This window comes from Sus scrofa, chromosome 2 (assembly GCF_000003025.6).
Source record: "Sus scrofa isolate TJ Tabasco breed Duroc chromosome 2, Sscrofa11.1, whole genome shotgun sequence".
Taxonomy (NCBI): domain Eukaryota; kingdom Metazoa; phylum Chordata; class Mammalia; order Artiodactyla; family Suidae; genus Sus; species Sus scrofa.
Window position 1 is genome coordinate 66,085,254 of NC_010444.4, and position 12,684 is coordinate 66,097,937.

The 12,684-nt window shown below is 50.7% G+C and overlaps 2 protein-coding genes across 3 annotated transcripts; one reads left to right on the top strand and one right to left on the bottom strand.

Moving 5' to 3' along the window:
- Positions 2,168–4,325, top strand: GADD45GIP1 (GADD45G interacting protein 1). Its single transcript, XM_003123339.4, has 2 exons — positions 2,168–2,558; positions 3,961–4,325. The coding sequence occupies exons 1-2, from the start codon at positions 2,209–2,211 to the stop codon at positions 4,277–4,279; spliced, it is 669 nt and encodes a 222-aa protein (XP_003123387.1). The 5' UTR covers positions 2,168–2,208; the 3' UTR covers positions 4,280–4,325.
- Positions 4,836–11,224, bottom strand: RAD23A (RAD23 homolog A, nucleotide excision repair protein). Of its 2 annotated transcripts, none has more exons than XM_005652877.2 (9): positions 10,918–11,224; positions 9,467–9,628; positions 9,120–9,301; positions 8,925–8,980; positions 8,664–8,791; positions 8,323–8,401; positions 8,074–8,204; positions 5,729–5,893; positions 4,836–5,646 (listed from the first exon to the last, which is right to left on the bottom strand). In XM_005652877.2, the coding sequence occupies exons 1-9, from the start codon at positions 10,987–10,989 to the stop codon at positions 5,533–5,535; spliced, it is 1,089 nt and encodes a 362-aa protein (XP_005652934.1). In that variant the 5' UTR covers positions 10,990–11,224; the 3' UTR covers positions 4,836–5,532. The 2 variants fall into 2 exon arrangements, with proteins under 2 accessions (XP_005652934.1, XP_003123386.2); XM_003123338.5 differs by having other exon boundaries at positions 8,074–8,207.

Here is a 12,684-nt window from a genome sequence, read left to right on the forward strand (position 1 = left end):
CAAATTTTAGGTATCCATTCTACTGCAGATGGACTCAGGTCTGGACTGTTTCTAGCTTGAGATTAATATATATGAGATATATGGTACTGCCATGAAGTATGGAAACTCTTATCCAGGCTTCCTGGCTCACTAAGCAAACTGCAAAAAAAAAATTGGGGGGTGATAAAATATACACCTAACATAAAATTTACTATTTTAACCATCTCTCGGGGTACTGTTCAGTGGTATTAAACACATTCACAATGTTGTGCAACCATCATCACCGTCCATCTCCAGAACTTATTCATCATCCCAAACAGAAACTCTGGGAGGTCCTGTTGTGGCTCAGTGGTAATGAAGATGTGGGTTTGATTCCTGGCCTTGCTCAGTGGGTTAAGGATCCGGTGTTGCCATGAGATGTGGTGTAGGTCACAGATGCAGCTCAGATCCTACGTTGCTGTGGCTGTGGTGTAGGCCGGCAGCTGTAGCTCTGATACCCCTAGCCTGCCGTGCGTGCAGCCCTAAAAAGCAAAAAATAAAAAAATTAAGAAATTAAAAATAGAAATTAAGAGATCCTTCTGTGGCACAGTGCATTACAAATCCGACTGCAGAAGCTCAGGTCTCTGTGGAGGTGAGGGTTCGATCCCCTACCTGGAGCAGTGACTTAACAGATCTGGTGCTGCCACAGCTGTAGCATGAATTCAATCCCTGGTCCAAGAATTTTCATATGCTTCAGGTGTGGCCATAAGATTTTAAAAAACAGTATTTAATTTCTGCACCACAATCACTTTAAACATTTTAAAATACAAAAAAATTAAATTAGGAGTTCCCTGGTGGCCTAGCAGGCTAAGGATCTGGCATTGTCACTGCTGTGCCACATGTTCAATCCCTGGCCCAGGAAATTCTACATGCCGAAAGTGAGGCTAAAAAAAAAAAAATTAAAAGGCATAAAGTAAATATTTACACTAGAATTTATCTGGGCTTTTGTTTTTTTGTTTTGGCTGTGACTGTGGCATGCGGAAGTTCCCAGCAGGGATGGAACCTGGGTCACAGGAGCAACCAAGCCTCTGCAGTGATAACACTGGATCCTTAACACATTGCACCACAAGGGAACTCTATACAATAGAACTCAAGCTTTCTACATAACTATCTTAAATGATAGTTACATACAAATTTAAATAAATGTTTTAAATAGAAATGTAAATATTTAAAATGTTAAATAAAGCTTTACATAATTATTCAAAATTAAAATTCTGGGGAGTTCCCTTAGTGGCTAAGCCCTTAACGAACCCGACTAGAATCCATGAGGATGCGGGTTCAGTCCCTGGCCTTGCTCAGCGGGTTAAAGATTTGGTTGTGGCATGAGCTGTGGTGTAGGTCGAAGATGCAGCTCAGATCCCGGATCCTGCATTGCTGTGGCTGTGGTGTAGGTGGGTGGCTACAGCTCCGATTGGACCCCTAGTCTGGGAACCTCCACATGCCATGGGTGCGGCCCTTAAAAAAAGATTTAAAAATAAATAAATAAATATTTAATATAAGCAATATTTAAATAAGTATTTATGTACAACTTAAACACTTTAACCTTTTTTTTTTTTTTTTTTTTTTTTTTTGTCTTTTTAGGGCCGCCCTTGCGGCATATGGAGGTTCTCAGGCTAGGGGTCTAATCAGAGCTGCAGCCGCTGGCCTATGCCAGAGCCACAGCAACACCAGATCAGAGCCGGGTCTGCATCCTACACCACAGCTCAAGGCAATGCCGGATCCTTAGCCCACTGAGCAAGGCCAGGGATAGAACCCCCAACCTCATGGTTCCTAGTTGGATTCGTTTCCGCTGCGCCACGATGGGAACTCCCTAAACACTTTAACTCGATTTCAAGCATTTAAATTAAATATAAGTAAGTAGATTGATCTTAAATTGAAATATGTGAATTTTTAAATAGATATTTAAACAATTGTTTAAATTTTAAACATTTAAAGTTTAATATAAAAATTAAATGCTATTTTTAAAATATAAAATTAAAATTTAATAATTTTAATAAATTAACAAATAAATAATTAATGTAAAATTATACTTAAAGATGTGTAAAAATAATTACACCTCTTCTCTCCTGCTCCCTGCCCGGAACTGAGGCATCAGCGAACCTCTTCTCCTCCTCCTGGCCCGCAGAGGACTTCACGCGCAGGCAGCGCCTTAGCCAGCCCGGCCAGCTCCTAGGACCCCGCACGGCCAAGATGGCTGCGCCCGTGCAGCAGGCGCGCACTTTGCTCCGCCTGGTAACGACCCTGGGCCAGGGCTCTCGAGGCTACCGGGCACGGCCGCCCCCGCGCCGTTCGCAGGAGCCCAGGTGGCCCGACCCGGATGACCCGCTTACCCCGCGCTGGCAGCTGAGTCCGCGCTACGCGGCTAAGCAGTTCGCGCGGCATGGCGCCGCCTCCGGAGTGGCCGCCGGTTCTCTGTGGCCGTCGCAGGAACAGCTGCGCGAGCTGGAGGCTGAGGAGCGCGAATGGTACCCGAGCCTGGCAGCCATGCAGGAATCGCTGCGGGTGCAGCAGCTGGCAGAAGAGCAGAAGCGTCAAGCCAGGTGCGTGCGTGCGGTCTGGCGCGGTGCTTCGGTCGGTGGGTGAACTCTGCTCCAAACAGTGCTTACTCCCCTGGGCGCTTACCGCGGGGTTTAAATGCAGTATTTACGTGCATGCTCACCTAGTTACAAAACAGACTTCTGAACAGTTCATTTAGTCATTCATCAGCAAGTCTTTATGGAGCGCCTATTGTGTGCAAGGCCTAATCCTGGGTCCTGAGGACACAGCAGGGAACAAAACAAAGATGATATCTGTTGAGAGCCATTAGGAAGATAAAATTGGTTGGAGAACTGCACACCTTAGGGTGACTTAGGTTTGGTAGGCCTGAGGAGTTGATGTTTAAATGTTTAAGCAGGAGCTGCCGCTGTGGTGCAATGGGATCAGCAACCTCTTGGGAGGGCTGAGACACGGGTTCAGTCCCCGGCCCAGCACAGTCGGTTAAGGATCCGGTTTTGCCGCAGGGCGGCCAAAATAAAAAAGTTTAAGTAGAGACCTGAAAGAGCAGACATAATCAAGGGAAGATCTTAGGGAGAGTGTTCTGGGTAGAGGGAATATCTGGTGCAAAGGCCCTGAGGCAGGAATGTGCTTTAAGGAACAGTGTGGCTGGGGAAGAGGGGGAGGTGATGGGTATGGAATCAAGGGCAGAGACCAGACGTGGGAGTCAGGTGGAGGCAAGACCAGGGACTTTGGGATGGCACCACTTACTAGAGGGAAGGGGCACCCAAAGGCAGGCAAGTGTGTTCCTGGTGTTTATTGTTCTTGTCCTCACAACTGCTCTAAGAGGGACTCATCCTTATTTTAGAGATGCAGAAACTGAGGCCTGGGAAGGTGAATTCTCTTGTCCAGTCACCCAGGCAGTGAACAGTAGAATTAGGCTGTGAACCTGACTCTGATAACTCCAGTTATCCTAGCTGGAGCTCCTAATTCTTAAAATGGGACACTGACTGACACCCATAAACTCATAGGATGGGAGGAAAAGGTCCAATCCATTTCTTGCCTTCATGTATGTCTGTGCCTAGAACTGGGCCTGGCGAACAGCAGATGCTCAGTGATGTCTGTAGGATGAAGGCGTGAGCTGCACCTAACCTGTGGCACTCACATGGCTCAGTAGACAGCTCAGGGAAGTGTTGGGCTGACTTGGGGTCTGCTTCTGGGGGTTATTGGGGCTTGGTTCTCACATGCTGAAGGCCACATACAAGTTTCTCTCTTCTGCCTCTCTTCACTTGTCAAGGGCTTTTTTTTGACAGCTTAAATGGCCACCACAAGTCTTCCCGGTCCATCTGGCGACATGGGGAGTTGGGAGAGGCAGGATATGGGCAAAGGCTTGGGACCTAGGTAGCGTTGGATGGGTATTGTTCTGGCTGAGTGTGGCTCCCCTCACTGACCACCCTCCTTCCCCTGCAGGGAGCAGCTCATTGAAGAGTGCATGGCTAAGATGCCACAGATGATTGAGAACTGGAGGCAGCAGCAGCAAGAGCGAAGGGAGAAGGAGCAAGCAGACAAGGATCGGAGGGCCCGGCTGCAGGCTGAGGCCCAGGAGCGCCTGGGATACCACGTGGACCCAAGGAGTGCTCGCTTCCAGGAGCTGCTGCAGGACATGGAGAAGCAGCATCGCAAGCGCCTCAAGGAGGAGAAACAAAGAAAGAAGAAGGAGGCGCGAGCTGCTGCAATGGCCGCGGCTGCAGCCCAGGACCCAGCAGACTCTGAAACACCCAGCTCCTAAACTATTTTCCCAATAAAACTTGCTGCCTAATAGCCCCACCCCTGGAGAGCTCTACATCCTCTTATCACACCCCTCACTGGGCACCCTCGTTCTTTCCCCAACATTTGGAGCCAGGGATCCCCACCTTCCCTGGCTCTGATTACTCAGGGACTCTAGGCCATGCCCATTAACTCTGGGGCTTCAGGGGGAAGAGTAAGAGGGATGCAGTGGAGAAATAATGGAGAAGCAGATGGCAGAGGAGAAGAAGGCTTCTGTTTACCAACATTAATCTCCAGTAATTAGCCAATTATCAGGGGGGAAGTATAGCCAAAACAGACTGTAGTGATGATGGTGGGGGGCAGGGAGAAGCAGCCCTTGCAAGGCTGAGCCAGGGCTGGGCCCTACACTCTGGGAATGAGACAGTTTGGAAGGAGGGGAAGTGGGGACACTGGGAGCCACCCTGAGGCTGACAGACCCCTTTGCCCCCTCACAACATTCCTGAATCTCCTGTGCCCAACTAGCTCCCAGATCCAGACAAGCTGGAGTGGGAAGTCCCAGCAGGCACAAACCACAGTACTAGCTTTTAAAACTTTATTCACTTCAAAACCTTTATCAGAGACACGGTTCTGTTCTGGGGTAGGGGGTGGGGGTGGTCTTGACCTCCAGAGCAACTCTCATGTTTTCCCTTCCCCAGGCAGGATAAACCGGATCTCCTCCTCCCCAGCATCCCCAGCAAAGGGATGCAGGATGGAGGCCAAGGCCAAAGCAGGGAAGGGGTTCTTGGGCCTCTTGGGTGCTCACCCCAGATGGAAAAGATTTGGGCCACTCCAATGGAGGATCAAAGTTTGGAGCTCCAGCTTCCCCTCACCCTGGAAGAGGGCGGGGGAGGTCTCAGGGGCTCTTTGGGGGATGGAGAAGCAAGCAGCCGCCTCTCCATCTGGCTGCAGGGAGCTGGGACAGAGGCCAAGAGGGGTCCATCTGTCAACTCCAGTCCTGCCAGCTCCTTAGAGCAGGCTAGGCTGGGCGGGGGACGGGGGGACAGCTGTCTAGCCCAGGTCTTCTCAGGCCAAGATGGGAATGGGGGCCACTTTAGGAGGGTGGGAAGTTGAGAAAGGTTTTTGGTTTGTTTTTTTTTTTTTTTTTTTTTAGATTTTTGATTTTTTTTCCCACTTCTTAAATAAACATGAATATATATATATATTTTTTCTTTTATAAAACTTTTGTGGAGTTGGGGGGGAGGGGGGAGGGGTGGTGGGCAACCTAGCCTCCCAGCATCACTCGTCATCAAAGTTCTGACTCAGGAGGAAGTTGGCAGCCAAGTTCTCGTTTTTTTCACAAGCGAAGTAGGCCTGGATCACCAGGCTCTCTGGGAAGCCCAGGGCCTTCAACTGTGGGAAGACGGGCAGGTATGAGCCAGAGGTGGAGGCCCTGCCCACCCATGAGGTCACCCCGCTCAACCAGGACTCTTACCCTCTCTATAGCTTCTTTTTCCTGCGGCGTCACCTGGATGTAGTTCATTTGTGGAGCCTCCTCACCTATTGCACCCACCTCGCCCTCCACGTCAGAGATGTCCGCCAGCTCCCCAGGGGGCTCATTCAACATCTGGATAAACTGCTCCTGGTGCCGGCTGATTTGCTGTGGGAGACAGGGGAAGTGACCCAAGCTTTTGTCCCTTCCCCAGGTTCCTATTGCAGCCCTTGCTTTCTCATTCACTCAGCAGACATTTAGAGGGTATCTATTCTGGTCAAACAGCCACAGATCATGGAAACAGGCCCTGCCCTAGAGGAGCTGATGTTCCAGGGCGGAGAGAGAGGCTAGAGACAAGCAAATAAGTTTACAATTACTTACAGTGTAAAAACTTGGCCTGGCACATAGTAGGGTGGGTCGTGGGCTAGAAAAGACACTTTAGGCCAAGAGGGAGGGGCCTGTGATCCACAGAATAGGGAGGAAAGTTTCCCTCCATGTAGAGCAAACAGCAAGTACAAAGGTCTGGGGATGAGGGTACACTTGGAATACCCCAGGAACGGAAGATCCATGTGGCAAAACAGTGAATTAGGAAGAAGGAAGCAGAAGATGAGATCAGAGAGGGAGGCAGGGACCAGACCTGCTTTCTTCTAGTGTGATGGGACACCATGGTGGTAAGCATTAAATAGGGAAACATGATCTGTGTACCTTTTATTTTTATTTATTTATTTTGTCTTTTAGGGCCGCACTGGCGGCATATGGAGGTTCCCAGGCTAGGAGTCGAATCAGAGCTATAGCCACTGGTCTACGCCACAGCCACAGCCACGTGGGATCTGAGCTGCAGCTCACGGCAACGCCAGATCCTTAATCCACTGAGCAACGCCAGGGATCGAACCCAAGTCCTCATGGATGCTAGTTAGGTTCGTTAATGACTGAGTCACGACAAGAACTCCTGTACCTTTTACAAAGATCAACTTATCTGACTGTTGAGTATCTGAGGATTCTGATACACCTCTATCATTATGTAACACTTTGACAAGTTTCATGTCAAAAAAAAGTGCTTTTTCAGGAATCTGACTCCTGATGGAGAAAGAATGGACCACGGGGCTATGTAAAAGCAGAGGCAGAGGCTGCCAGTGAACCTAGTGGAAAAGGAGGTGGCAGCCATGGAGGTGGAGTGCAGGGCTGGGCTGACTGCGATGTTCTGGAAATAGAGCAAACAGGACAGGTGAGGGACAACCCCAGGAGGCCCTCAGTGCCTGGGGTTCAAGCAACTCCCAATGGTCCTTTCAGGGTCAGAGGGTACTGGGAGGATCTGTTTTGGTCTTAGACATCTAGAAAGCACTGTCATGGAAGAATCAAATCAATCGTGGGGAGTTCCCGTCATGGCCCAGCAGAAACGAATCCAACTGGGAACCATGAGGTTGCAGGTTCGAACCCTGGCCTCGATCAGTGGGTTAGGTATCTGGTGTTTCTGCGAGCTGTGCTGTAGGTCGCAGACATGGCTCAGATCCGGAGTAGGCTGACAGCTGGAGCTCCAGTTCGACCCCTAGCCTGGGAACTTCCATATGCCGCAAATACAGCCCTAAAAAGCAAAAAAATAGATACATAAAAGTAAATCAATGGTGGGAAAGCATGGCATCTAGAAAGTCCAGACTGCTTATGTGGATTTGGGGTCATCGGAGACTAAAGGCCCCAGAATTGACTACAAATAAAGAATGGAAAAAAAAAAAAAAAAAAAAGGAATGGAGATGCACAGCCTCCAACATCTTGTAGGTTGAGAAGGAGCCAGCACAGAAGACTGAAGAGCAGGGGAGAGAAGCCGCAGGTGCCTGAACCAGGAGAGAGGCAAGCCTTTGCAAAAGACACTGCCACACCCAAGGGCCACTGTCCCTCTGCCTAGGAACCTTCAAGGGCAGGATGGAGCCTTGCTGGGCACCATGGTGCCAGAACCAACTTGGGCAGGGTAGTCCTGGGTACTGCCATACAACCCTGTAGACATTTATGAAGCAACAGCTAAATGTGGAGGCGAGCCAGAGCTCAGGACCCAGAGAGGGTGGAGCTGGACACACTCCACCAGTTACCAGGCTGCTCCAAGCCTCTGGCATCTTCCTCTACAGGAAGTGATGATGACAGGACCCACATCTCTCACAGGGTGCCTAGAAGCATTACATGATACCAGGTAGGTCACCAGGTCACAGAGAACAGCAGGAGATTGTCTTAGTCCTACTTTCCAAGCATAGAGACTCCTACGTACCATGCTGGGCCAGGATCACCGCCTGGGGCTGTGGTACCCACAGGGGAAGGGAGACGGTGCCTGCACTGACTCCCTCGGCTACCCAGGGCTGTACCTGTAAAAGCTGGGGGTTCTCCTGGCCCAGCTGCTGGAGCAGGGCGGGCAGCAGTGCCGGGTTCTGCTGAATCACCTGCCGCATGTTCTGGAACTGGGGCTGGTCCCTCAGGAATTCCAGGGGGTTCTCTCCTGCTGACAGAAAAAAGGGGTCTGGTCAGACACCACCCAGGGCTGAAGTCGGGGGGATGGAGTGAGTCAGACGCCTCAAGTGCAGACACTCCACACGCACACTTCACACTCTACTCACCTGCTTCCGTAGGCGGCTGCTCCGATACTTGGCTCTCCTGGACAGAACCATGTTCTGGCTCGGGGCTCCCAGGAATTCCCTGTCAGGGATCCTATTTAGTTCAATGCAGACTGCCCACTGCCTTCCTCTTGCATGCTCAGCCCTGGCAGGAGACACATGAGGCCTCCACTCTGCCCTCTGCAGGCCCACCCCACCACTCCTGTCCAGGTTCCTGGAGGAAACCTTTCCTAGCTGGAACCATAAACCATGGGCTTTGGAGGGCAGGTTTTGATCACCCATCAGGTCACTGACACCCACATGCTCCCTTGAGGACTCCCCAGGAGGCTAGAGCCCCACCTCACCGTGAGCAGATACTCCACGGCTCGGTGGGGGTTGTTGTAGCTGGCTCTCAGGGCAGCCACGACCCGCTCCCGCTCATAGCCCATGGACGTGATCTCTGTCAGCATTGTCTCATACTCAGAGCCAGTCACTGTGGAAGGAGGAGCAAGGGCTGGGTCACCAAGGAGTGGGAAGGGCAGCTCCCGGGCCCTCCCACACCCACACAAGGCCCAGCTGATGGCTGGGGCACCCAGTCATCTCTGCTCTGGGGACCACCCACCCACCTAGCGTGGAGGCCGCGTCTTCCTCTCGCCCGCTGCTACCTGAAGAGGGAACAGAGCTGCAAATTCAAGAGAGAGAAATCGGACCCTGGCTTCTGGCGGCTTGCCCTCCCCGCAGGTGTGTGGAACCACGGACGTAGGCGCTGAAATGTGCTGGGAGGCCAGGGCCCAAGCTGAGGCTGCTGCTCCCTGCCTTACCCTGACACGGACTCCGGAGATGTCGTGGGGACCGATTCCTCCGATGGGCTCTTGTCCTCTCTGGCAGGAGATGGGGGGTGGGACATGCCTGAGGCAGGGGCCAATGGGAAGGATGTGGAAGACTCCGGGGCAGCAGTGGGTGAGGCCTCTGGGGGTACTGAGGTGCCTGGGCTAGTTTTGGCCTGTGAAACCCAGAAAAGGGAGCAGGCATCAGTATCCCTATCTAGCGCCACATCCCACCACAGCTCAGCCCCACCCTGTTCATGGTTAATCTCTCTTAGGCACACAGGCTCTTGGCCAGCTCCCAAGCTAATCCACCCACCCTCCCAACCAGCTACCTCACCTACCTTGGTCACCATGACGACCACAAAGTTCTTCTCATCAATTCGATAGTCCCTGATGGGGACATCGTCACTCAGGATCTTGCCAGCATAGATGAGTTTCTGTCCAGCCACGGGGAAGGCATCACGACCCTTCTCAGCTTCTATCTTCTCTTTTAGCACCTTCACCTGGAGAAAGGGGTACACAGTCATGGCAAACCCCAAGATTCTCTCTTCCCTTATAGTATAGGAGGAGAGGGGAGAAAACAAGCCCTGATGACTGAGAAGCTAAGCTTCATAATCAAGCATTCTAGGCTATCCCATCATTCAATGGAGTATTTACTGCACACTTCTATGTGCCAGGTGCAGTTTTAGGCACTGAGGACACAACAGAGAACAAAACTCAACAAACTCTGTTTTTGTAGAAATGACGCTTATTTGGGAGATGGAAGTCAGAAAATGTAAACACAATGTAATGAAAAACAGAAAAAAGGGGCGATAGGAGGGTTCCTCACTCCATGCTGCTGACAGTGGTTTTCAGTGGTAGAATCCTAAGTTTACAGTACTATTGTAAACATACATGTGTCACAAGTTTAAATCCTCATTGTAACTGGGTAAAAAAATTACCATTAGCCTCATTTTATGTCCAAGAAAAAAAGGCACAGATAGGTTGTTAACTAACTTGCCCAAAGGCAAACAGGCTGATGAGAAAATCTATTTCTCTCTCTATAAAAAGTGAACTTAAACATCTTCTTCATGAGATAAGTTGTGCGAATAATGCCAAATACGCATATTAGATTCGAAGTCTCTTCTCAGCTAAAAAGACAGCATAAGGTTTCGTCCATAGGCTCACTTGAGGCAAACCCCTACTGTTATTTGCTGTATGCGACTATGTCTACGTTCCTTAACTCCTAAATTTCCACATCTGTAAAACAAGAAGACTAAGTCCCCAAATGACAAGCCTACTTTGAAGATTTAGTAAGATAATACGAAAACGCTCAGTGACTGGTGAAGAACAAACACGGACCATTGAAACTCAGACCATTTATTATCTTTATCATCGTCGTTGCTGTCATCACCCGGCATCTCTTGGCCACTATTCGTAGATTCGGCCACCAACGTCCAGAGGAAACGCCTACAAAGCTGGGAACTAGGAGGCCCAGTCCCAGAGACAGCAGCACGACAGAAAATCTGAGCCTGCGGCTCCCGCGCCCCACGAGGGCGCTGACATTGGAGCCGGGGCCTGGCAGGCGCCCCGGGGGTGGGGCTTTGCCTGGAGATCGACACTAGAGCTCCACCCGAGCCACCAGGGCCTGGGTTGGGGACCATCGGGTAATCTGGAAAAGTAGGGCAGTTTGGGAGAATGGGCAGGGCCCGGCCCCGCGTCGTCTTCCCCGCGTCTCTCGTCGGGATCCCAGCCTCCCCCCGAACCCCTGGCACCCGTCGCTCCCGTTCCCAGGCTCAGGCTTGGTTCGCACCGTCTCATCAGGCTCCATGCGGATCTTGAAGGTCTGCTGTTGCAGCGTTTTGAGCGTGATGGTGACGGCCATGGTAGGACCCGAGCGACGCGGCGGCCCCGGGATCCTCACACAACATGCAACTCACGCCGCCGCCATCTTAGCGCCTAGCCGCGCCGCGCGCCGACCGCTTCCGGGGCAAACGGTGCGCGCGCCGACGACCAGGACACGTGACCTGCGCGCTGTGGGCCCCCCCCCCCCGCCGCCGCCATGGGCCTTCGTGAGCATGCGCACGAGAGCGGCCCTGAGTCAGGCGTACGCAGACCAACTTCTACTCAGTCGGCGTAGAGGGAGGTTTTCTCGCTTAACCATCACGTGGCTTCATGGGAGTGACGCCATCCCCGTTAGCGGTGACGTCATGAGGCCACAAAATGGCGCCGACGTCCAATTATCACGCCCATCAGTTTCCTTTTTTGTTGACGTTGAACAAAAATCTGCTTTGATACTTGTATCTCTACCGTAAAATCTTAGTTCATATTTTTTGCTCTTTCCAAATTAGTTTCATTCTAGTCTGGCCACCCTGACAGTACTCCTGTCTAACCCTGAAGGGACCTAGAAAGGATACTGAAAAGGTCACCAACAATTAAATGAAAATGCCAAACACGTTTGGCTGTGTAAACAGGCACACAGAGCCATTTTATGCCCTCATTTATTCTTTAGGAAGAGCCGGATTTTTGGAATTAATTTATACAGTTCTAGTTCCTGGGTCTCCCCCCTCTCTGCTGCTCCTTCCCTAACCACTATCTCCAACATGATCCGCAGTATGTAGAGTATGTAACTTCCAAGGCTTTCCTACACTGAATACAAAATTCTCTCCTTTCCCTGGATATGCTAATTGGGATGTTTCCCAGAAGGGTGGGGCTGGGCTGCAGGACACAGGAATGAAGCACAAAAGAGGCCTGTCCAAGTAACAAGGAAATGAAGCGCTGGTTGGCCAAAGGTGAAAAACGTGCTATGGCAGACTGGTTGGAGGTGATGGACTCCCCACCTCCTTCATATCCTGCTTCAGAACCTGATCTTTTCACCATTCCCATCCCAGTAGGACACAGTGCAGTCCCCTGCCACCTCACTCATTTCCCCAAATCTAACCAGGTCCTGCTGCTTGTCCCTTTACCACACACCCTGAACTAAGAAGCTTCCACACAAGAATAGGCCACCTCTTCCCTTCAAGAAGTTCAGATCCCAACTTGGCTACTGAACATCATGGGTAAGCTAGATACCACCTTCTGAAGATATTTTGACTAATGAAAGGTATTTATAGCTTTTAACACGGGCTGGTATTAAGAACAACGTGTTGAGGAGTGCCCTGGCAGCAAATTGAGCTAAGGATCCGGCACTGTCACTGCAGTGGCTTGGGTCACTGTTGTAGCACGGATTCGATCCCTGTCCCGGTGGAATCAGCATTAAAAAAAAAAAAAAAAAAGTGTTTATAAGAATTCCCGTTGTGGCTTAGGGGGTTAAAGACCCAACTGGTAACCATGAGGATGCAGGTTCAAAACCTGGCTTCACTCAGTGTGCTAAGGATCAGCGTTGCTGTGAGCCGCAGCATAGGTCAGATAGAGCTTGGATCTGGCATTGCTGTGGCTGTGATGTAGGCCCACAGCTGTAGCTCCAATTAGACCCCTAACCTGAGAACTTTCACATGCTGCACGTGCAGCCCTTAAAAAGTTAAAAAAAAAAAAAGGCAAATGTTTAAAACTTTTGCTTGAGAAGATGGACACATATGGA